The sequence below is a fragment of the Caretta caretta genome, chromosome 7 (genome assembly GCF_965140235.1).
Source record: "Caretta caretta isolate rCarCar2 chromosome 7, rCarCar1.hap1, whole genome shotgun sequence".
Taxonomy (NCBI): Eukaryota; Metazoa; Chordata; order Testudines; family Cheloniidae; genus Caretta; species Caretta caretta.
The window spans coordinates 110,120,439-110,146,819 of NC_134212.1; the positions used below are offsets into that span (position 1 = coordinate 110,120,439).

Sequence of the window (26,381 nt, forward strand, 5' to 3'; positions counted from 1 at the left end):
GAAATGTTGTTTCTGACATTAATGTATTGTATGATATGTTTCTACCTGGTCATTCCTTCTTTAGACTTTATGCTAGAAGATTGAACTCCTCAGTATGGAGGAGTAAACATGAGAAACTATAGGGAGTTGAGTTGAAAACCAAGTATATGTAAGAGGAGGAGGAGCAGTTTTTAAGAGACCTGTTGGATAGGGAAGTTGCAGTGTAGGTGGCCACTGGAGGAGCCCTAGAAGGGGATGGACAGATGTGTTCTATAGTAAAAATTGTTGTCATACTTTGTAATGTTCTGAAGGAGTTATTAGTCTGCCATGACAATTCTACCAAAATGCGTCTTCAGTGGCCTGAGAGCATGACATAGTTACTGAGTGGGCTTCCCTTTTTTCACCTGTGAAACTCTGGGGTTAATTCCTGACATTTCACCAGTGTTATTGAGTTCTTGGAGATCTTATCCTATGATTCATTGTGTGATCCATATTGCATGTTTATTGGCATTGTTAGCCTCTGCTGAGAGGGGGGGGGGGGGGGGGAGACAAAGAAAGGAATTGGAGAGTTGTATACTCCTGAGGGCATTCTGTGCCAAAAAATTAAAAATTCTGCAACAAAAATAAAAATTCTGCGCACAACACCCTAGGGCCCTGCCCCTCCTTGCCAGGTGCACCAGGTGTGGACGGGCAGGCTCAGCAAAGCAGGAGCCAAGTGTGGAGGGGCTTGGTGTGGGGGGATCCAGGTGTGGGTTGAGCAGGTTCTGCGTGGGGCAGTCTGGGTGTGGGTGGCTCAGTGGGGTATCCGTGTGTGTCTGTGGGGATCTGGATGCACAGGAGCTTGTTGTGGGGTTCTGGGTACGACGGTAATGGGACGCTGCAGGGGGGTCCAGGTGAAAGTGGTTGGGGCTCAGTAGGGGGGATCTGGGTGTGGGGGGGATAGAGCTTGAGTATGGGTATGGAGGGCTCAGTGGGGGGTCCAGATGCTGGAGCAGTGGGGCTCAGTGGGGTAGGGATCCAGGTGCAGCTTCTTGGGGCTCGGTGGGGTGGGGATCGGGATCTGGGTGTGGGTGGCTCGTCGGGTGATCCAGGTGCGGGGGGGGGTCATTGTGGGGATTCTGAATTCGGGAGGGGGTGAGGCTCGGTGGGAGGGCCTGGGTATGAGGGTGTCTGGATGCATGGTGTCATGGGCATTGGGCGGACGGGGGAACAGCTCCCTGTACAAAGATCCCTCCACCTGCAGATGAGGAGCAATGGGTGCAGGAAGCCCGGGAGGGGGAGAGGGGGTTGGCAGAGCTTCCTGCAGTCGGGGGAGAAATCTGGGGGTGGGTCTGACTTGGCTCCGGATGCTGTGCAAGGGAAGAAGTCCCTTCCTCCCCAGCCCAGCCGGGACTAGCAGTTGAACCTGGCGCAGGGTAGGAGCCACCAGCCGGGTCTTTTCCAGTCTCTCCCTCTGCCCCACAGTGATTTACCTCTCTGCTGGCTGCCCTGGGCCCCCGAAACATACTGCTGGGGAGGGTCACATAACTGCTCTTGTGGCTTCCCCGTGAGAAAGGAATTTTTCTGTGGGGAAGCAAAGAAATCTGCAGGGGACATAAATTCTGTGCATGCGCAGTGGTTCAGAATTCCCCCAGGAGTAGTTGTAGTCAAGATTTTGGGTACTTCAGCAGAGGTGTACAGAAGGTCATTTATAGTTTGGCTTTAGTTCGTTATAAATTTGTATTGTAGTAGCACCTAGAGGCCTCAACTAGGATCAGAACCCCATTGTGCTAGGCACTGTGCAGACACACAATAAGAGGCAGTCCCTACTGCAAATTGTGTGCATTCTAAATAGATAAGATGGACCAAATGTGGGGAGGAGAAACAAGGGCACAGAGAGGTAGTGACTTGCCCAAGATCATACAGCAGGTTAGTGGCAGAGACAGGAGTAGGAACCAGATTTCCAATCTGCTGCTCTATCCATTAGTCCATGTTGCCTCTCACTACTAGAAGGATTAGTAGTAGTATTAACTTTCAAAAGAGCCAAATTCACATAATTAAAAAAATACGCAAATTGTATTAATACAACAGCAAAAGTTTTTGGTAGGGTGGATTGATTTTTAAATCATCGATTTAAATCAAGTAGAAAGCCTTGATTAAAATCAATTATTTAAACCAACTTTTCCATTTGTATGTTAATTATTTTCTAGAGAGAGGTGCATTCTTATTAGTTAATATAACCATTAAAACATGTTTGTTTACAACTAAATGAGCCTTTTTGCTAGAATTGATACATCTTTTTGCTACCAAGGAAGCAAAACTGTATACATTTATAACTATATACATATTTAAGCAAACATAGTTTAATATGTTCAGATTAATAATTGTACATTTTTAGTTTGTTAGAAAATGGAGAATGACATACTGATTTACTAGATAATTAACTTTGTGCTCATGATTTGTGTCAAGTTATATTAAGATGGTAACTGAAATTTAATTAAACACATGAATTAGAGTAGAAAACTTACTTTGATTAAACAAAACAACCTTAAATGTTTTGGATATATAAACTTCTCTTATCAAAACATGTTTTAAGTTTACAGCTAAATGATTTATTAAACAGAGGGATAAACTGTAGTAAGTGAATTAAACTGATTATTTTCAGGTAAGCCTGGGAAAATTTTCAAATATGCCTAAATGAAAGTGGCTGAAGCTTATGTTCCTACTCTCATAGGTCTCTTGAAAATGACAGTCTCCGAAGTTACATAGGCTTGACCTATTGTGCCATTTTTTTAAAAGCTTGACCTCAAAAGTTAGATATTTCCCCCCTGATTCTTTCTTAATATAGAAAACCAGCCTTTAACTCAAAGTTTGATAGAGGCTCATGGGTTCAGTATATTTTATTTATTTATTTAAATGTTTTAGGAGATTATAATAAGTTTAGCCCTTAACGTATTTTGTATTAAATTCAAATTTCATTTTAAACAGGTTTATTTTTAGAAAGTAAGAACTTACAATTTAAATAACAAACTAAAAATATCCCATTTAAATTAAAAACCTGATTTTTAATTAAAAAAAAATTAGGACTGTTAAGCAATTAAAAAAAATAATTGTGATTAACTGCACGATAAAAAATTAATTGCAATTTATCACACTGTTAAACAATAATAGATTACAATTTATATAAATATTTTGACTTTTTTCTACATTTTGAAATGTATTGATTTCAATTACAACACGATAGAGTAATCAGTGCTCATTTTATATTTTTGATTACAAGTATTTGCACTGTAAAAAAGCAAAAGAAATAGTATTTTTCAGTTCACCTAATACAAGTACTGTAGTGCAATCTCTTTATCATGAAAGTTGAACTTAGAAATGTAGAATTATGTACAAAAAAACCCCCTGCATTCAAAAACAAAAAAATGTAAAACTTTAGAGCCTAAAAGTCCACTCAGTCCTACTTCTTGTTCATCCAGTTGCTCAGGCAAACAAGTTTGTTTACATTTGCAGGCGATAATACTGTCCACTTCTTGTTTACAATGTCCCCTGGAAGTGAGAAGAGCCATTCACATGGCACTGTTGTACCCAGTGTCGCAAGATATTTACATGCCAGATGCGCTAAAGATTCATGTGTTCCTTCATGTTTCAACTACCATTCCAGGGGACATGCGTCCATGCTGATGACGGGTTCTGCTTGATAACGATCCAAAGCAATGTGGACCGTAGCATGTTCATGAGTCAGATGCCACCAGCAGAAAATTGATTTTCTTTTTTGGTGGTTCGGGTTCTATAGTTTCCACATCAGAGAGTTGCTCTTTTAAGACTTTTGAAAGCATGCTCCACACCTTGTCCCTCTCAGATTTTGGAAAGTACTTCAGATTCTTAAACCTTGGGTCTAGTGCCGTAGCTATCTTTAGAAATGTCACATTGGTACCTTCTTTGTGTTTTGTCAGATCTGCAGTGAAAGAGTTCTTAAAATGAACAACACAGTCATCATCTGAGACTGCTATAACATGAAATATATGGCAGAATGTGGGTAAAACAGAGCAGGGGACATACAGTTCTCCCCCAAGGAGTTCAGTCACAAATTTAATTAACGCATTATTTTTTTCACGAGCATTGTCGGCTTGGAAGCATGTCCTCTGGAATGGTGGCCGAAGCATCAAGGGGCATACGAATGTTTAGCATATTTGGCACGTAAATACCTTGCAATGCCGGCTACAAAAGTGCCATGCAAATGCATGTTCTCACTTTCTGGTGAGGTTGTAAATAAGAAGAGGGCAGCATTATCTCCTGTAAATGTAAACAAACTTGTTTGGCTTAGCAATTGGCTGAACAAGAAGTAGGACTGAGTGGACTTGTAGGCTCTGAAGCTTTACATTGTATTGTTTTTTTGAGTGCAGTTATGTAACAAAAAATCTACATTTGTAAGTTGCACTTTCACAACAAAGAGATTGCACTACAGTACTTGTATGAGGTGAATTGAAAAATACTTTTTTTGTTTATAATTTTTACGGTGAAAATATTTGTAATAAAAATAATATAAGCTTTGATTTCAATTACAACAAAGAATACAATAGATATGAAAATGTAGAAAACATCCAAAATATTTAATAAATGTCAATTGGTATTCTTTTGTTTAACCGTGCAATTTAAACGGCAATTAATTATGATTAATTTTTTTTAGTTAAGTGCATGAGTTAACTGCGATTAATCGACATCGCTAAAAAAGGTCAATTTTTATCCACCCTATATTATGGCAAAGGTAAGCTGTGTCTAATCTTCGACGTTTCTGATTAGCTTAGGGCATGTTCTTGCTGCACGTATTGTAAGTATTTGTTTTATTACTGCTTACGTATATTTCTAATCTGTAGTTTTGTTGCCATGGGGGAAAATAAAATCTTTTAAAAGAACTAATGGTGATGATTTGACTTAAACCAACCAAATCCTAAAATGAGCAATTAAGGTACCATTTATGGTCTCTTGACTTCACGTTTCTGTGAAGATGTGGTTTTATGTCAAAAGTCTTAGACCAATGGACGGCGAATTGTAATATGCTCTAATTCTGAGGCACTCAGCCAAGTTTTATCTGTGGCAATAAATTTTATGTCTTTTGATGGTTTAAAACCAATTGTTTTGCTATTTTTATTTTTATGACTGGTTGACAGTGCTGTATATCTTATATACTTAATATGGTAACTTTAATGCTGTGTATGGAAGGAGAAACATACAAAGTGTACTCCTGACAGAATTACCAATGTACTTAGAAGTGCAACCTTACTTCCTAGACAGCATTAGGTTCTGATTCTGTCCTGAGCTCCATTATGGTGGGTCTTCATTGAGGTCAATGGGGATCCATGCTGAGATTTCAGGATTGGGGCCTTGGTCATTGGCTTAGTGTACAAACTGTTAAAGCTTCATCTTGTTGCCCTCTAAGTTGAGATTTAAAGCAATATTTTAAATGTTCACTGCCTTCCATTGCAAACTGTTGTAAATTCATCATTGTTCCTATATTTGTTTCTGCAGTTGTGTGTATAAATGTGTATGCCAGCAGCATTCGGAACAGATGTATAGTGACCTAATAAAAAAGATAACTAACCACTTAGAGAGAGTCTCAAAGGAGCTGCAGGTAAGAAGCTGCACAATCTAATTTTGTTGTTTTCCTGGGATCTGCCATTGTACTGGAACCAGCATTTAGAAGGGATTGCTATCAAGACTAGTGCCTGCAATTCAGTAAATTGATGCATAATTAACAGACTGCGATTTAGACAATAACGCAATTGTAGGTAAGGTTAGATTGTACAGCACTGGTTTACACTTGGTTCATATTTGGCAAGTTGTCATTGCAAGCATAAGAGCTGAGAGTTAATATATTTTAAAATGAAAGCTTCGATAGTGGGGAATCTGAACATAATATAGACCACAAATGCATCAAGCAGGCAGGATCTGGCCCATGTGACATAGGTGCTTGACTCCGCTTTGCTAACTTAAAGCACACAAGGTCACTTACAATCCACGTAGGTCAGAAATTGGAGACAACTGTGCATATTAAAGGAAAAAACTTGGTGAGTTATGTATGAGATGGTAAAAAGTAGGTGAATATTATGTGCCATTAAATATGAATTCTTTGAGTTAGAGACAAATGTGCATTTTTCTTACCCATCCCTAGATGTCAGTGGTTTACAGCAATCATAATACAGCTTGTATGTTCCTGTCGCACTCTGCATTTCTGATATTTGTACAGTGTCTTTCGTCTATTTCTTTTGTGTGTTGTCTTCTGGAATTTCTAACATGAAAATTATAACCTAGCATTCTCCAAATTGTCATCACTTGGTCAACTGGAAGTCGAGGGCATCCTGAAAGTTTTCAGGCAGCAGGCTGAAAATGGAAAACTATAGCTGTACTTTTATTGCTATACTGTAGGTAGTTCTGTTCATGTTTATTTCGAGTGAATGTTGCACTGACGTTAGTTGTTAACAATTAAACTAAAATTACAACAAAGTCATGTAATTGACTTTAATCACTTTTGAAAACTGATATTATAGTCACTTGCTGACTTAAAAGTCAAGCAGTAACACAAAACATCTAGGAGTCTTCAAATACAGCAGTTTTTTGTTTTCACTTGGTGAAAATATAGTACCTTGACTATAAACCTCACTTTTTTTCACAGTGCTTGAAATTAACAACAGTTTGTTTTACTGCTTTTATCTTAGATCTGTTTTTGGTTTTTAAATATAAATACACACATCAAAATATGTAATAATGTGCTTATGCTGATGTTACTCTCATCTAAATTTAGGCTGTAAGCATTTTGGGGTAGGGACTCATTCTTTGTCTACTGTGAAGTGCCAAGTAACCAAGAAATAAGAATAATTCCCTTACAATGTCTTACATCCCCACATAACAGCCATCCCAGCTGTTCTACAAGCATTACTTATAGTAGCTGGTTGCAACATCTAGAATTAAGTCTTCAGCTCAGGTCCTGCTGAATTGGTGCTTTATACACTTTTTTTCCTCCATTTGTATGAGAATTGACAATCATTGCACTGGTTCAACTAGTCCTCCTAATTCCATCCTACGATGCAATGCTTCGTGTTTGGAAATTTCCCAAAATCCCTTGCTCCCTGCTGTAGTACTGGATTCTGAGATAGTTCCTTCAGGAATTTAAGAATTTATTGTTTTTAAAGGCATCTGTGCATGGATGCACTAAAATTCTTCTGAAAATATCTGCTATAACCTATTGCAAGAATAAGTGAGACAACTATTTTGTGCAGCCCCTGTCTTTGCAACAGCTTCCTTGCTTAGATTGAACCCACCTTACGACAGGTGATAGAATTATTATGGTATGATATAATGACATGACCTTTGACTTTAGATACAATATTTTGTTTCATATACAACAAATCATATAATTTGAAATGTGCATATGTAAAGATCCCTCACTTAGCCTGGTTTCCTACAAGAAATCTCTGTAGGACAAAGAATGGCCATAGTGGGTCAGACCACTGGTCTATCTAGCCTAGTATCGGGTCTTCTAATGGTGGCCAGTGCCAGGTGCTTCAGAGGGAATGAAAGAACAGGGCAATTATTGAGTGATCCATTCCCTGCCTTCCAGTCTCAGCTTCTGGCAGAAAAACTAATTGGCAATAATCCTAGCAGGCAGTTTTGTCCATGTCTACCAGGCCCATACTTGCACACTGGCATTTTGGAGAACGCTAAATTCTGTTGCTAAAACCATTCATTCTTTTTTTATGTACTCACAATGAGGGAGGTGGGACATTTTTGATATTTTAATCATGCCTGTTTATTTTCACAATTAAACTCCATCAGTTTATACTTGCATGTCTTCAATATGATATCTCTTTATACTCTCTAATGTAGAACTATACGCTCAGTAAGTGATCAAGAACCAGTGTAAAGATGTATTATGAAATAAAACTGAGCATCATGGTTTCTTGTTAGGACAACAGTCTTTTGTTTTTTCAGCTATTTTTATACTTTCCAAAGTATTAATTGCAAAACTGACTCTTGGGGAATGACACTTCTGCTGCTTACTCTAAACTCTCTTATTTAACTGAACAAATTCTGGCTTAACGTAACATAAATCATTGTCAATGTCTTATTATTTTGGTTTAGTTTCATGCATTAAGGAGCTGACTTAAAACAATGTAATCCAGCTTTAAATTGGTTTTAAGAATGTCTATACAGGAATTTGCACAAAGTTTGACTAAATTCACTTTTTAAAAAGACATTCAGTTTAAACCACTGCAACTCTGTTTAGAACAGGCCTTAAGTGTTAGATTCTTTGTCAGGTATCTATCTCTGAACCTGTCTGGGAAATCACTAGCATGCCATTAATACTATACAAATAATTAAAAATTATTACTGTTTAAATCTCAAGATTATGGACTGTACTATTCATAAATATAGTTCTAGCTTTAACTTCAGTGGATAGAACTCCCTGGTGTGGAATGGTTACCTGTGGTTCAACTCATGCATAAAAGATTTCATACTGTAAAGTGATGAAGTATGTGTGAAAGGATTCTAACTCTCTCATCTTGAGGTGATGTTAAACAATTTGCACTGTGGGTCTGATTGTACAAGTTATCTACAGGTGAATTCACACTGAATTCATGAGAGCTTTGCTCATAAAAGGCTTGAAATGGTTTTAGGAAGTAGAGGATTTTGTGCTATAAGACTGTCTTGGGTTCCCAATTTTAGCATAGTAAGCTAGTAGCGTTGTACCAAGATTTTTGCCTGCATCAGCCAATTTCAACTGCCTCTCCTTCAGTTTTGCTTGCTGTAATCTGCACTGGAGTTTGAGTTACTTCAAATGACAGTTTCACAAAGCAAGTTAGACTGTGTACAACTCAACTGTAGGTGGGTATCAGCAGAGTACTGGGTCCAGAGCAGACTCATCATAAAAGGTCCACTTTAACACCTATTGAAATAAATGAAAAAACACCTACTGATTTTAGTGGGGGCTTGCTTGTCTCAGAGTGCAGATCAAAGCCTGAAATTGTATCTAGTAATGGGTACCAGATGTGTGAGTGGGACAGGATTTGGTGTGGCATTTATAAAGGGAGAGATGGTTGCGGGTATTTGTAGCTGCTGCATAGCAGGTAAACGTTGTTCTAAAATACTAAGCAAGATGGTTAAGTCTTAAAGTAGTATCAGTTTTTGGCAATTTTTTGTTGTTGGCTACCAGTCTGACACCAATCCTCCTCTTTTTCAATTGGGCTTGGAATCAGCTATAGCAGACTCTGGCAAATGAGTAGGAGCAAATGATACCTGGAGGAATACAAGGATGTAAAGAAATTGGCCAGGAATGTACTTGCAAAATGTACTTGTATATTCGAGGAACTTTACACAAGACTAGGAACAAAGACTTGGCACAAGCATGGGACAAAGGACTAAAGATATAAAGGAAGTGAGGTTCATCAAAGATAAACCTGGTGTGGTGTTGACTGATGGTAGTTGCATAAAGATAAATGGAGACTGTATTCTGAACAGCTTTTAAATGAAGAAAACCCAAGAGAGCAATGCAACTTTGAAATGGTGAACTTAGGTGTAGTGGAGCCTATCACACCAGATGAAGTGGCAAATGCTGTAAAAGAAATGAAAAATTATAAGGCCGTGGGCCCAGAAGGAATCCCTGTTGAGGCACAAAAAAGGTTGGAGTAGAAGGAATAAGCTTGGAATAGAATCTTCTGACATCTCTGTAATCAAATAAATTATGAGACGGGAAAAAATGTCTAACACGTGGAGGAAAAGTTTGTTGGTGCTGATATACATGGCAAAAGGTGACCTTGGCAACTGTACTAATTATAGAGGTATAAAGCTGATGAGTTATACATAAAACTGTGGGAGAGAGTCACTGATAAGAGACTAAGAAAATAAGCAGATATTAATGCAAATCAGTGCAACTTCGTGCCAGGAAAAGATCTGTGATTGAGTTCCAAGAGAAGTCACCTGGTGATGTATGAGGGAGAAAAATTGTACCACAACTTTATGTGCAGCATGTTAAAGCCATGTGTGTAGGTGTAATGTCAACAGTCAGAACGTCTAGTAGTGAAAACCCTTCATCAGTAAAGGTGTGAGTGCATCAGGGATCAGCATTGAATTCTTGTTTATCCTTATGCTAGGTACCCTGACAAGGAACGTATAGAAGGAGTCACGTTGGTGCATGTTGTTTGCAGCTGATGTCATTCTGCATAGTGAGGAGAAAGATGGTCTAGAAGAAGATCTTGAAAAATTGACAGATGTGTTGGAGAGACATGGTCTAAAAACAAGCAGAGGAAAAATAGAGTACACGATATGTGATTTCAGTAATGTGAACACGGGAGTATTATCCTTGAAACTAGATGGCCAGACAGTACTGAAAACAGTTTCAAGTATTTGGGTTCCAGAATCCAGAAAAGTGGGGGAAATGGAGGATGAAATTGGAGCTGGGATAATAAATGCGTGGCTTAAATGGAGAGGGAGAAGTGGTGTAGTATGCGACAAGAAGATACCAGTAAGATTAAAAGGGAAAGTTCACTTTTACAGTCTGGCGCTGAATGTTGGGCAATGAAGATGATGATCTGTTCCACAGAAATGCGAATATTAAGATGGTTGAATGGTGTAAGCATAAAGGGGTAAGTGAGGAATGTGTATGTTGGAGACATGCTCAAATGGTTTGGTCATGGAAAGTGCAGTCCTGACAACTATGTGGATAAGAGAGTCCAGTTGATCAAGACTAAAGGAAAAAGATGGAGGCCAACCCAAGAAGTAGTGGTGGAATCTCATAAAGGAAGACATTGGGATATGGTCTGACAGAAGATACAGCTTTGAACAGAGCACTTTGGAGGGAGGGGACTCGTAGAGTGGACCCCATTTGATGGGATTAATGCAAGGAAAAAAAGTCTTAATATTTTAAAGCAATTGACTTTGTTCTAGCTAGAGGACTCCATGTCAGGAATTTATCTTCCTTTTTACACCGGCAAAATTTTTTAAGTTGTCCTATGGTTCCCATGTCTCTTTTTTAATCTACTATGATTAGAAAACATTTTCCATGCCTGACTGAAGAGAACACATTTACATTTTCTATAAAAGGGGGGTATTTAAAGTTTTTAAAGAACTACATATCATTTAAATCAGAGCAAGATAGATTGTAGTCTGGAAACTACCTATTACTCTCTAGCACTTAAAAATTCTTAAAACATGTAGTATTTCAGTGCATATTTCACATGTGTGGCCCACAACACGGTAGCCGTTCTACAGTGCTGTAGTTGAGCAGACAAACACTTACCTAACTGGTATGATTTAATAGGAATGGATACAGAAGATGGGGTCTAGTACAAGGTGATGGTATTATAATTTTGTGTCAAAAGAGAGTGGGTGGTAAAAATTGCAATGGCAGGCATGCAAAATGTCATCTCCTCAGCAAGTAGAGTACTTAGCAGCGGTTGTGTAACAGCTGCATTACAGAGCATCTGTGTACAACCAGTATGTCAGAATAATCTGGTTATCCTCACGCTGAAATTTCCTAGTGGGAACACTGAACCAAAGAAGTTGTAAAATTGTCAAATATCTGAACATAATGCTTGAACATTTGATATCTCTAGACAGGCTTTTTAGTCTTGCTGGTTTCTAGTCTTATTAAAACCTATCCTCTGTCTGTAGTGGGTTCATCACAGAGATACTTTTACTTACAAATTTATTAGAGCATAAGCTTTCGTGAGCTCTAATAAATTTGTTAGTCTCTAAGGTGCCGCAAGTACTCCTTTTCTTTTTGCGAATACAGACTAACACGGCTGCTACTCTGATACTTTTACTTGACACTATTCTTTCTAAACTAGAGAATATTTGTCCCATGTACGTATTCTTTTGAACACTGCATTAAGGAACTTCCACTGAAGTCAATAGAAAGACTTAATGATTTCAGAGGGTTTGAATAGAGCGCTAAAAAAGCAAGAGCAAATGGTGTTTATAGATTTAGAATCTTTAGCTGTCCTAATGTCCAATATTACTCATGGTTATCAATTTGAGATTTATAACTTGTACTGTAGGTGGCAGTAGAATGCAAATAAAAGTTTTCTTCTTTGCACTGTAGCTTAGACTTTGCAGAGGGCTATATTTTAATTTTGACACAAGCAGCAGTTCTGTCTAGAAAGAATACTGCTATATTAATTGCAAACTAAAAAAAAAGACCAATTAACTTTTCTTCTTAATATTAATGGATCACAGCCGCTTCTACACCCCCCATTAAAGTTACAAAACATACAAAGTACAATGTATTGCTTCTGTATTCATTGCCTACCGCCTCCTCTGTTCCAAATTGGTTGCCAGGCCTACTTAATACATTCTTTGCTGGAGAAACTACAGTGTAAAGGGTGGATGTAAAATGAATCTACAGGGCTGAATAACGCTTCTTTAGGTGGCACTGAAAAGTTGACAAACAGAATAGGAAAATATTGCTTAGCTTGAAAGAGTGTATTCTTGGATATCAGTAGTAGGGTGGGCTGGTGAGCAGCCCAAACCACAAACAGAAGCCAATGTATATTTAATTAAAATATGTAATGTATGTGTCACTTGTCGTCATAGATCATAAACTTTATAAGGCAGGAACTGTCCTCCTGTTTGTGGAAAGTGCCTACGTTTTGGAAATTCAAATAATATTTCTTAATATTGATGTATTGGGAGGAGAGAGTTGAGCAGGGGATGGCTTCCTGGCTTCTTATACTGCCATTCTCACCTCTCTGATCACCATTTATTAGAGTGAGTGGGTCTGTTGAATGGCCCTTCTCTTTCGGGTCCTCTCTGTTGCATCTGTGAAGAGACTTTGAACAAGGATTTCTTTGTCTCATCCCCTCTCCCATCCAGCTAATAGGCAGAGAAGGTGACTGTGTGCCTCAGTAAAATTGGGGTATGCTTATTGAACCCTTTTCTGAAGAGCCAGATTGCCATGTGTGTGGTGAGTGGGCTGAGCAGAATTTCAGAAATGAGGCAGCTTAAAAATGGCTAATTTGGCATTCGTTAGGCATTAATAGAGATTTCCCTCCTGGCTATCTAGGCAGAAGGCTTGTGGGGTTCCTTTGGCCTGACAACCCTAGGTTCAGTTTTCTGATGGACTTCGTCCCAAAAAGCTGAAAGCACTAAATAAAATCGTATAATTTTTAGTGGATATTTTGTTGGAAAAAGTGTAATCTGTAATGGTCGTGGCCATGATAAAAAAATAAACAAGACATCTATTTCTGTTGTAGAGGCTTGACAGATTAATTTTCCCAATGTGAAAAACAGCAAAAATTATTTATTGCACTTGTGGATGTGTCTAATTAGACCGTGACAGTGAGAGAAGTGATCATTCCTGGTATTGCACTTACATAAGTTGCTCTAGTTGGGGCATTATTTGTTACACTTTCCTTTTTCAAACTAGTAGTCAAAATTGTATTAAATATGAACATCTCACTTTAAACTCACTAATTTGCAGTTATGATGGTCATTACTTTTTATCATGATTCTCTGTAACACAGAATCACCCCTACTTCTTATCAAAATGGGTTTATTTAGTAATTTTTTTGGTAATGTTTTATCATGTTGCTCTAATGGCTTGCACCAGGTTTTTAAAACTGCATGGAAATAGATGTGTGGTATTCTAGCAGTTAACTGTTTCCCTGTGGTAAGTGTGCAAACATCTTTAGCCATGACACGTCTGTCAAGCAACTAGCTGTCAAACTTGGAAACACTCTAGGCATTCCTCTTACTTTGAATGTCCATTTAGTATCTCAGTTTAATGAAGAGCCATATAAATAAGAAGCTAAATTCTTAAAACTACCAAATAATGTATTGTTAGTGTTTGTGTGGAGTCGGACACTGATTATTAAATTATAAAATTTAGTTAAAGAACTTTCTTTCTGCAAATATTGGACCTTAAAATTCTAAAGTGCAACAAAACCATCTCAAAATAGTATGACTAGGTAATGTTCATATGAAAAGGTCATTGCTTCTATCATTTCAGTTACAGCTGTATACATTTCTAAAAATGGTCAGAATTACTTTTAGTGCTAGGAAACCAAACCTGGCATAGCACAGAATTATGCCAATGAAATTTTAGCTGTTGTATGTCTTCTGCTTTCAAAGCGTCTATGCTCCATCCCTACCACAATCTCAGAACAAGTCTCCATACGCTGCCCCAAACCAGTCTTTTCAATCCATGAAAACGGGTTTAATCATTAACGCCATTGAAAATCAATTAAAATTAGCGGGAGGTAGGTGTCTAAATAGCTTTTGAGGATCTCTGGCTAAGGCCTTGTCTACACTGGCAAGTTTATGCTCAGTAAAGCATCTTTCTGCTAAGCATCTAACTCCCGGGATGTACACACTGCCAAACCAATTAGTGCGCAGAAACGGCGCAGATGCAGCGCTCTAAAAAAACCCACCCTGACGAGAGGCGTACAGCTTTCTGCGCTGGGGTTACAGCGCTATGGTGCCAGTGTAGACACCCTGGTCGATTACAGCGCTGCGATAGGCCTCCGGGAGCTGTCCCACAATGCCTGTTCTCACCTCTCTGGTCATTGGTTTGAACTCTAGTGCCCTGCCCTCAGGGGAGAGGATGCTATGCAGTCCCAGCTGCGCTCCAGCCATAGGAATTATGATATCTACGGACAGATTTCACGATGCATGACAGAAAGGGGCCATGACCAGACACATTGCAGTGTAGGGTAAAAGTGAAGGAGCTGTGGAAAGCATACCACAAGGTGTGGGAGGCAAACCGCTGCTCCAGTGCTGCACCCACGAGCTGCTGGTTCTACAAAGAGCTGGACGCAATACTCAGTGGCAACCTCACCTCTACTGTGAAGGCCCCTGTGGATACTTTGTTGGCTTGCATGCCAGTCGAGAGTGGATTGAGTCAGGAGGAGGAAATCTTGGACGAAGAGGGGGAGGGGGACCCAGAGGCAGAGGATGACTCAGAGGCCAGAGATGCATGCAGCCAGGAGCTCTTTTCTACCCTGGAGGAACCTAGCCAGTCACAGCAGTCGGATCTTGGCGAAGCGCAAACAGGAGAGGAGGCCCCTAATAAGTGGATCTGATTTTGGGAATCGCTGAAGCGAGTTGTCGGGGGCAGGAGGGTTGCAGAAAGCAGGCTTGTCTCCCACTGCATGCCTAGTCTGAGCGGCGGAACAGGCTGTTGATAGACTCCCTCACTTCGTGGGAATGTCCCTCAGATCTCCAGGAAACTCTCGTGGAGATACTGGGCAATCTGCTGCCGCAGGTTCCTTGGCAGAGTTGTGTTGTTTCTTGCCCCATTAATGGTAATTTTCCCTTGCCACTTTGCTGTCATGGCGGGGTGGTGTGGGGTAGACCGGGGACCATTGCTGCACACAGATGAGCCGTATAGGGGCCAGGGCAGAAGCCGCAGGCTTGGAGAAGACCCTCCCTTGATTCCCTGCTCACCCTCAGCACCGAGATATCTTCTGTAATGATCACCTCCTGTGGAAAGTGTGGGAACAGGAATGATCATTAGGTCCCCACTACAGTGCTGGCTCTCCCCAAGAGCCATGTGCCTAGTGTACAGCAGGTTCCGGGAAGAGTGATTTACCCTGCCCCTGTGGCTACTCACCATTTTGCGGATCTTATGGCTCATGTGTGCTTGCCTGGGGTCAGCCAGTTAGTGATAGGTGTGTGAGTACTGGCTGTGTTTTAAAGCACTGAATCAGTGTTGTCTGTGTTGCAAACAATACTGCTTCTGTAAAATGTTGCATTTAAACTTCACAGAGATGACCTTGGGAGCCCAGCCTCCCTCTTTATCGGCGGAAGAATGGCTGCGCAGAATTAGAAAGCGGCCAAGAGCAACTAAGGAGGATTTTCTGCGTGAGGTTATGATACACTCTGCCGCCAAGAAACAGGAATTGAAGGAGTGGCTGGACAGTGAGAAGAGGGACCGAATGGAGAACGCGGCACACCAGAAAGAAGCTACAGAGCGGCTCTTAAACGTTATGGAGCGCCAAGTGGACATGCTCCAGGCGATACTAGCTCTTCGAACCGAGCAGCTCCCTCCTTTGTTTTTGGACCATTTGTCGCCTTTCTGTCCGGCATGGTCCTATTTAACATTGGACCGTTGGATCCTGAGTACAGTAACAGTTTGTTACACCCTCTAGTTTTTATGCACCCCTCCCTCCCACCCACCATCCCGTCCCTCTTCAGGGACCTTTCTCACGAGCAACTCCTTGCCCAGAGGTGCAATTCCTCCTACATGTGGGGGCTGTAGAGGAAGTTTCCCGGGACTCGAGAGGGAAGGGATTTTACTTCACATCCATGAACTCGGAGCCCACCTCCAGGGGTCCCGCTTGTGAATCACCTAGCGTGGAATGGACGTGAGCAAGAACTCTAAAAAGAAAAAACGGTTGTTCTTCGAGATGCATTGCTCATGTCCATTCCATGACCCACGATCCTACCCCTCTGTTGGAGTTACTGGCAAGAAGGAACTGAGAGGCTGCGAGGCCCCTTACATCGGCGCATATGCGTGTGACTCCAGAGGTGCACTGGAGCTGGCCCTGCAGATACCACTAAGGGAAAAATTTCTGGTAACAGTGCACGCAATGCGCGCACACCAAGATGTGTTGCTCATGTCCATTCCATGCTAGAAGAACAACAGTTACGCAAGGTTAGTAACAGTTTTTTACTTGAATGAATTAGATTAGTGATTTTTTTTATGAAGTATTACATACTGAGGGTCAGAGAGTTGTATCTTTCTTCCTCCGCATATGAATAAAGAATATTGATCTGCAAGTGCTCTGCAACAAAAAATGGGGCACATCTGTGCTGGATATCATACTATTGAATTAGCAGCATGGTTATTGCTATTCAGTTGGGTGATAAAGATGACAGCCTAAAGCAGCACAGTTGCCAACAGTTTTATTGCAGAAGGAAGAGGAAAAGACTTTTTGTATCTGTAGATAAAAATGTGAAATATCCACCCTGTAATGAATCTTATTTTGATTGATAAATAATTTTAAAAAAGATTGCTATTCTACCCTCTAGATGGCTTTGACAAAAATTTACATAATACATATACAAAATCAGCAGCTTAATCTTCTCCTTTCTCTTAAAATACCCACCCAAAGCAAGTTAACGTAAAAATACCTCACCTTCTTCAAGTATACCAGCCTATAGCTATTTAATCCCTAAGAAAATAGATTAATTTCCAATATGCTCTGAACAAAGTTAGGTTATTTCAAGTGAAGGGAGTGAATTCCAAACTTGAGAGACACTCATAGATAATGACTTTCCAGTAGTCCTCTCTTCTTAAAACAAGGGAGTTCTAGCTCAAGTACCTCCACTGGTTACATCCAGAGGCAAATCCAAGGTGTGCATCCTGGCAAACTGTAGCCTCCAAAAAATATGAAAGCTCCCAAGAGGGAAAGACTTCCATTGTAATTGAATGCCCAGACTTATTGTCTGGGGAGAGTTCAAAACCTCTGATGCAACACTTCCAGATGTCTTTGCTACACTTTTACGGCCTTGGTTTTGCACAAATAATTTGTGAACCTCTGCCCACAGCCAGTCACACTGTAGACAGTGGGGACAGGGCACGGATCTAGGGAGAGAGGAAATGCCTGGTGGCAAAGAAACTACCTGTGAGTCAGTGGAACTGAGAATGCAGAATCATTAAGTACCTTTCTGTTAAGAAAAATGAACAAAAACGAAGACCAATTATTCCATAACCAAACCCCAGCTGTCCAAAAGCCTTTTAACAAAACAAGAGGAGGCAGGAGCCATGTTCACATTCTTTAGTGGTGTACTCAATCTTTCCTTTATCCTGAATGGTCTGGAGGTTTCAAATATTTTTTTTTCCTGGTTCTTGATATTTTTCAACTTTCCTGTAATGATCTTACCCAAGCAGTTGAAACAATTTCGGTAGATATTTTGCATGGTTTTTCATTTCCCTTGCATACAGATATTTGTGTGAAATCTTTAACTTTTTTTTCTCAGTATCTCACTTTTCTATTTAGCATGTTTCTTCTATTACAGTTCATTAGTTAAAGGGCAATCAGAGTTTAAAGTCTTTCATAATTGCCTCACCTAGCTGTAAAAAGGTAGTTGTCGTACTTCACTATTTCTTCCATGATTTAAATGGCTGAATGGATTTTTTTGTTAATATTTTCAATAATAATTTGCTTCTGGACTGAGACCAAGAATGAGAAATTTCAGCCAGAGCAGACAGTATCTTTTATGATAGTTATAACCGACTGAAAATAGGGATTTAAAATAGAAGTGACATTTCTACTAGAGCCCCTGTAGAGAATCATTTTAATGAAGTCTGATTACTTGACTGTCTGAATAGGTCCAAGATCCATTTCTTCTTCTTAATTTGCAAAGTCTATGCAGTTATTTAGACAAATAGTCCCACTAGAGTCGTTGGGGCTATTCGTGTGAAGAAGGACTTACTGCGTAGAGTCCTTACTTTGAAACAAGTAGCTCATTGCAGTCCAACAGTTAGGAACAACCCTACAGTAAAATACCATTGAACTTAAAATTTAAGGAAAGGAGGGAAAAATTTAATGAGGCTATGGACTTCCTTTTAGGTACCTAAAGAATTGTTGTGAATCACTGTGGGGAGGAAATGCTTTTAAAATTATGAAATACTCTTCATAGTGATTTTTTTTTGTTTACAGTAGTTTACAGGGGAAAGGAGGGGGGATATTGTTTGATAAAGAGAGTGAAATATTGTCACTTTAAAGATAGCTTTTTGGAGGTGAATGGGATTTAGCTGTTCAGTGCTTTACTGTCAGACACCCACGAAAGCTTATGCCCAAATAAATCTGTAAGTCTTTAAGGTGCCACCAGACTCCTTGTTGTTACTGTCAGACACTGGCTGCCATCAACTGTATAAGGGCCAATGTGAAATACCAGAAGAATAAAAATGAAGATAGGCAGCTTGGCTTCGTTAATTTACTCGGCATTAATTATTTGACACTGGCAGTTACTATGCAAGTTAAGGAAACTTAAGGCTCCTATCCAACAAAACCTTAAACACGTACATATTCAAGCACATAAATATTCCCACTGAAGTCAATTGGCCTTCTTTGTACTTAAAATTTGTACTTAAAATTAGATGTGCTTTAGGGCTTTGGATCAGGACCTAACACAACATCCATGTCAGTATTCGTCATGGGAATTCTTAGAGCCCTATATGACTGTTTCATTAGGTGAAATTAAGGTATATTTTAATCTTTGTGGGAGAAATAAGCATTAAATAAAACTCCAGGACACACATTAATGGGAGATCAGATATAATGTATTGGGCAGAGTGTTCAAATATGGTAAAACAATTTATAAAGTCTTTGACTTTTTTCTCTTTTTTTGATGAAAGTCTTATGTGAATTTCGCATGGCCAGATAAGGATAGAGATGTCCAGTGTGAGATTGTCTCCTGTTTGACACATCCCTTGAGGTGGAAGTTTCCTTTTAAAAAAACTTTACTTAGGTTACAACAAATCTTTAAAAACTGGAAATGATCTCAATAATAAAATAGCACAGACAGACACAAAAATGTATCTTGGAGACCATAGTTTGGGGTGGAGAAGTGGAAGGGAACATATTTTAGAGGAAGCAGAAATACTGTCTGCTTGGAAAATGAGATTTGATGGCACACTACTTTCAGCAAATACGTTTTTGTGCATAAATATCTTCTAAACACTGTGTATGAAAAAGGAGTCTTCCGAGCTCATAGCCACCTCTACATACCCTCTCCTCATTTGCATTTTGTTCCAAGAGTGGGTTGGCTGGGCCTGAGAATTGGTCCTATAATCTGTTTTTAATCATACATTTGTTACACTTGTTCAATTTGATCCTATATAACTCTGTCACTTTTATTACAATGTACCCAAAAAATCTCTTTTATTCTTTTGTGGCTTTTGATTTGCCTTTTTAACGTCTTTACTTCTGTTTCCATGTAACTGGGTTCCGACTGTGAAAATTAACACTTTTTACGAATTTACTAGCTATATTAAGAAAAAAAAGATTGCTGGAAAACCTTGCCTTGTATGGAATGATTGGTTTTGAACATATTAGAAGTAGTGTTAGTATGTCTTTATGAAAATACTGGTAACAGTGAAATCACCTAGAAGATAAGAATTCTGGCTTGTGAAGATGAGGCAATATTTCAGGTGTAGCTAAATAACCGCACACCTACCCACGGGAATTAATATAATGCGAACCATTCTGAATGAGCATTAAGAGTCAGTGTGGCAGACCCGCTTGAGAAATGTGCATCTCTCTCACTGCCACTGCACAGGGTTCAACCACTGTTGCAGTCTTCACACTCGTCTGAGCATAAGAACTACCTGCTCCTACTCGCACTGTGGGAAGGAGATGGGGCAGGGGAAGGCACGTTCCCTGTTAAAGTTTAATAGCAAACTTGACTGGCCTTGGAGAGTAGCAAACCCCTTAAGAGTGGTGCTGTTGCTTCTGCCCTAGGAGCTTCATAAGGCATTATGCCTCACATCACCTCCAACTAAATGTCTGATCATACTTCCCTCACGCTGAAAAACTCAGCAAAACCCAGAGACTCAGTTTCTTATATGCCGAGCAGTGGTTTAATGTCACCATAATGTCTAAGAGGTAGATCCTAAAAATGGATCCATGCAGGCACACTTCAATACCCATACAGATTCATTGTCAGGATCTAGCCCTGACAGACTAAACCTTTCAAAAGAATGTTTGGATGCTTAGTTAAATGTATATACTTGGTTGTGCTAAATACTGGTTTATGCTACAGGCATGCTGGAGGTATCATTGGACATATTTGTCAGAGTAATGACAGATTTCTGGGGGGGAACTGGGTGTTGTAGCCTAAGTTTTTGCTGGGTGTCTTGGTGGAGGTTGTTCTAATTCTAAGTGGAAATAGGAATTCTGGATTAATATGTGACTTGCTCCTCTTGGACTAAGTGTCGCATCCTTTATAGCCTTGGGAGTTTTGAGTTGAAAGTTTAGTCCATGGTGTCCTACATTTGTGTTTTCCTTTGTGTTAAAATTACTCCTTCCCTTTTACTGTTTCTTGCAGGCCAGCCCTCCAGATCTGTATATTGAAAGATTTAACATAGCTCTTGGACAATATATGGGAGCATTGCAGAGCATTGTGCCTCTTTTCATATATATGGTAAGTTTAGAAAATTCTTTTTTTTGAATAGACTATGTCCATGCACATTGAGATGTTAACTGAAAGTGGAAAGAGATAAGTGCAACTTTAATGACTTATTTTCTTACAGAATATAGTATTCATTGTTGCTTTTGCTGCTGGTATCACACTTACGATCAAATCTAGGAAGATAAGAAAAGCAATGCACTTAAATTGAGAGTTGTTTGCTATTTTTCTGCCTTGCCAGTGTCTTCATAGCAGAAAGATTGATATTTTTTTGTATCGACAGCAAAAAATCAACTTTTGTGTAACTTTTTAAATGTATTGCGAGTTTGGCCAGCTCATAGGCTTGTTGTACGTTGGCCTGGTAGTTTGGGTGCATTATGGAAAAGGTGATTTCTCTCTTTAGGTTGCATGAGTTCTCTAGGCCTACAATGGCTTCTTGAAGTCATGTAAGTGGGAGAAACCACACAAACAAAAAAAGCTAAAAACCCCACCATACGGTCTCGGAAGTATAATTAGCCATAACGATAATGGAATTCGGAGCATCAGTTGCACCAAATGATTGTTTGCAAAGCTTACGGTTTGCAAGTATTTTTGCAGAAGTTCTAAACTCATTGAACTGTAACTATTGGTTTTATTGATTTTTCTAAATTCCTGCCTGTGGAGTTTTTAAGCTCTTTGATACCTATGCAGAAGCTTATAATAATTCTGTGGGAACCTGTTTAGAGCTCCAGGATGTATATTTTTGTAATAAATAACTAAAAACAAAAATTGCATGTGATCTTATCAAAAATAGTTTATGCATTGGACTTCACTCAAGAATATGAATAGAAGGAATATTTCATATCTAGATCAAGAAAAAACTTAAGTAAGATTTTAAAAAATGTCTTATACTTTTAATTTTATCTGTTTTAAAAAAATTCTTTGCTAGATGCAAAAAAACTTTGTTAGAAGGGGGAGTGCATATGCATATGCGTGTGTTTAATTCACTTGTCGCAATTTTAGCTAAGGGATCACTCCTGTATCTTTATTATAATCCTCCAAATTATAAAAGGAGATGGGGATTCTTCAGTCCCCTCCACGTGGACCAGTGAGTAGTGGAGCCAGGGACCATGATGAGGAGGTGAGGATTCTCCAGTCCTCTCCTTGGGAGCAGGTACTGTCTATTTTGCCCAGCGTAATCTCTTGTACCAACCCCATTGGCCTTCCCCCCAAAAAACAAAAAAAAACCCAACAGCCCCCTCCCCCAGATTCCCCAGAGATCTACTTGCTGGTGAAGGGATGAGTCAGTTCAGTCCCTTGAGATGGGATATGAATAACTAGGCAGAGATGGCTATACTTCTTGATTTACCAATCTTTGTTGCAATGAGTTGGCTCTCAGGAGTGTGCAATGCTTCCTTTCTGCGTGCTACATGAGAATCCGTTGCATTATCTGTATATGCTTTGAGCTGTCCTTTGTTCATGATTTAGAGCCCATAGCTAAAATAATATATTCTTAATGTTCAAGTACATGCTTTTATCACAGGTTTATTGTGTAAAATCCTGGTCAAAAGCTGTATTTAGCAGATTACATTTGGGCATTGCAGTAATTTTATTCTCTTATTCAGTATAATAACTTTTATGTAATCACAGGTTCTAATTGCTCCATAGGATTCCCCATCCCATCTTTGTCATAACAGTGTTATTTCAGCTGGTGTTCATTTCTTCTTGATGTGAGGGGAAACGTCTTTAATTCTGTTAGTTTCTTGATGGAGAGTTTTTGAGAGTACAGAAAATAGTGAAAACAAGAAACTGTAATTGTAAATCAAACGGTCAGAACTTACTGATTAGACACTATAGATGAGGGCTGTGTAAGTAGTAAACAAGCAGATGGTAACAGAATCTGCTTTTAACTCTGTTTAAAAAGAAAAATATAGATTCTTCTTCGAGTAGTGTCCTTGTGGGTGCTCCACTCTAGGTGTGCTTGCATCTCTGGGCTGCTAATCTGAGAACTTCAATAGCAGTGTCCATTGTGCCCACACATACATTGTCTCTCCTCGTGCTCTGCCAGGAAGCTAGCCAGCATGCATGGCCTCCTCAGTTCCTTCTCAACCGCCCCTGGCTAGAGATGGAGCCATTAGCAGTCCATTAAGACTATCATCTTAATTTACATACCTATGATTAGTTAGTTTCCTAGTTGTAGTTCTAGTTGTTTTTCTACTTTTATTTTATCCTTAAAAATAAAATTTAAAGAAGACTTTATTTTTTCTTCCGGCCTTTTCTCCCCCAATGGGGACCTTTTCCCCCAGTGGGGTATGCCCAGTTCGCTGAGCTTCAAGAATTGCCTCACTTGTAAAGAGGTGATCCCAATTGTGGATAAGCATTCTCAGTGCATTCACTGCCTCAGAGAAGGCCACGTTTAACAAAAGTGTTACCTTCGCCAACAACTCTGGCCAAGATCCTGCAAAGACAGAGGACTCCGCCAGAAGATTATCTTCATGGAGGCAGCTCTCCGACCCCAGTTTCCTGGTAGATGTGAGTCTTTCCCACAGCCTTCTACATCTAAGGGGTGTGGACCCCTCTCACAAATCATCTAAGAAGACAGCAGGAAGCCTCCATAGTGAGCGCCGAGATAGCTGCAAGCGATCACCGTCTCGCTCAGTATCTTCGGCACTGAGGCAATCTCAGTCCGGCACCATGGCTCATGGAAACCGACTGCAACTGGTACTGCTGACAGGCCCACGGACCCAATGGGTATGGGCACTGACTCATTGGCACTGAAAGACAGGAGTAAGCACTGTTCTAAAAAGATGCTTCTAGTATGCAAGTCTGCATCGGTACCACCAGTGATGGCTCGCCAGGCACCAGAGCAATTGGTGCGGGAAAGATCTGTCCCCCCTGGCACCACCACTCCTTTTTATATAGCAGTCATAACAATGTTATGACTTCCGCATCACAAGTCCCCTCCTTTGAGTACTGAGACCTCTGCACCAAGCCTTTACCAAGCCTGGGGAGTATCTCTGCTGCCATGCCATTCCCCTCTGCTCTCTAGCGAGGGTTCAAACAGTGAGCCTGAGGAAGTGGTGTTGCAGTACTCCTCCCAAGCTCCATATGGTGCTCATTACCAACAGAGCCCCAGGATATACCCACAGATGGTCCCATCATCACCATCCTGGTATGGCTATCCATGGGTGCCAATACCAGGTTCTATGCCACCACCACCTCAAAGGCCATATTGGGATCCTTGGGTGCGCACTGCCATCATGCCTCTCGACCTCTGAGCCTCGTCCGAGAACCCTTGAGGCACACTTCCCTCGGCCACACTATCCAGGGCTTCTGAATTGCCTCAAGACTTAGAGGAACAGGAAGCCAGTACTGAAGAGGAAGTGATACCAAGGACCATATCATCCTCCTCCTCTTCAGACAAAGCTGTCATGGCTTCTCCACCATCTTTGGCAGACGACTTTCGTCCCTTCGGGAGCTAACAAAGAAGGTGGCTGACGTGCTCTAGATTCCATTGGAGGAAGTCAAGGATACCCACCATCAACTCCTTGGTACTTCATTCTTCGGCCTCCTCAAAGATCACCCTCCTGATTGAGGCCATTTTAGACCTGGCAAGGGACTGTGTGGCACACCCTGGCATCAGTGGCCCCAACCTGTCAGCGAGCGGACAAAAAAAAATACTATAGCCCTGCCAAGAAAGCTGAATTCCTATTCTCCCATCCACCACCCAACTCCATCACACCGTCAACTCCTGTGGTCGACAACACCAGTCAAGAGCTTCTCCTATGACAAGGATTGGAAGTGCCTTCATCTGTTCGGTAGAAAAGCTTACTCAGCCACTCTACAATTTCGTATTGCCAACTACCAGGCCTTCATGGCAAAATCCGATTTCATAAATTACTCAAAACGGAATGACTTTATTGAAAAGATGCCAAAGCACATTGTGACTCATTCAAGGCCATTATCCAGGAAGGCCAATTAATGGCAAAGACGTCACTGCAATCTGCCCTCAGTGCAGCCAACACGGCAGCTAGCTCTATCTCTACGGCTTTGGTGATGCGACGAGTGTCATGGATCCATTTGTCGGGCTTTCCGAAAGTCCACGTGCGAGGACCTTTCCTTTGAGGGCATGAAGCTCTTTGCCAAGAAGACTAACGCTTCCCTTCACACTCTGACAGACTCCAGGGTTAGCCTCTGGTCATTGGGTATCTATATACAGGGACAAAAGAGACGATTTAGTTCCCTGTCCCAACATAGACCACAGGCATCTCAGTACCAACTTCACTGCCACTACGAGTCACAAAGAAAGAAAGGGAAATCCTCTAAATGCAAACCACCTGGCCCATAATCTTCTTCATAGCCCTCTATGTCTAAGCACCACTTTTGATGGGCAGGTTGAGGCACCGTTAGACCACTCCCCCTGACTGACTGTTAGCCGATGGCCAAGGATGTTTGGTGAGGTGCCAGCTATGCCCGTTTTATACCATCCGTGACTTTAACCGCTAGGACGCACTGTCCCTTCGCGGCGGGCAGCCCGGGCTTGGCTGACGGATGCCCCAAGGTCCTAAACACCCGTGACTTTAACTGCTAGAGCTCAGAGCTCCTTCGCAGTGGGCAGTCAGGATTGACTGACAGGCACCCCAAGAGTTTGCCCTGTGGAGGCGGCACAACTCAATGCTAGGCTCTTAGTACTCTCACCTAATGGTCAGGCTTTATAGACAAAACGGCTGAGGTTCTTTAATTGTGTTGGCTGCTTTACAGTAAACCAGAGAAACAAGTCAGGCTTATGCACAAATGGTTACCAAAATTTATTAAACTAGATTCTAATCATGTGGTTACAAAATTGCTAGTGCCTACTTATTTAAATGTAGAGATGTTACACTCACAAACAAGTTAGAAAACTGAAGCCACAATCCCAAAGAAAGAAAACAAAGTATAAAGCTCTATTTCAAAATATGTGTACACTAAAGATAGGAGATCAGGTGTGGGTGCTTCTTACCCTCCTTGCACGATTCCAGCGGTGCCAAGCCAGGATCGGTCACTCAATTCCGCGGAAAGACGAATAAGGGACAAGGCTTAGGGACCCTCTTAGCTGCAGAAGCCTTGGGAGGCTGTCACTTATCTGACCAGCAGATAGATAGTGAAAAGCACTCAAAAATCCTGGTGCTGTAGGTCCCATACTTAAACCTCTGTACTCCTTTATTCTCTCTCTCCTTTCTTATGCCAAATTGGGGCTGGTCTGTCTGGGCGACGCCAGCTCTCGCAAGAGTAGTTTACACTTGCAAGGGAGAGAAACAATAAGTTTCGACTACTGG

General features: G+C 40.6%; 1 protein-coding gene across 2 annotated transcripts in view; it reads left to right on the forward strand.

Moving 5' to 3' along the window:
• Positions 1-26,381, forward strand: part of CACUL1 (CDK2 associated cullin domain 1) — an 83,547-nt gene that overhangs the window by 16,070 nt on the left and 41,096 nt on the right. For both annotated transcript variants that reach the window (XM_048858025.2, XM_048858024.2), the window contains exons 3-4: positions 5,488-5,590; positions 21,007-21,102. In XM_048858025.2, the coding sequence (XP_048713982.1) occupies positions 5,488-5,590; positions 21,007-21,102 (199 nt within the window). The remainder of the gene's footprint in view (positions 1-5,487; positions 5,591-21,006; positions 21,103-26,381) is intronic.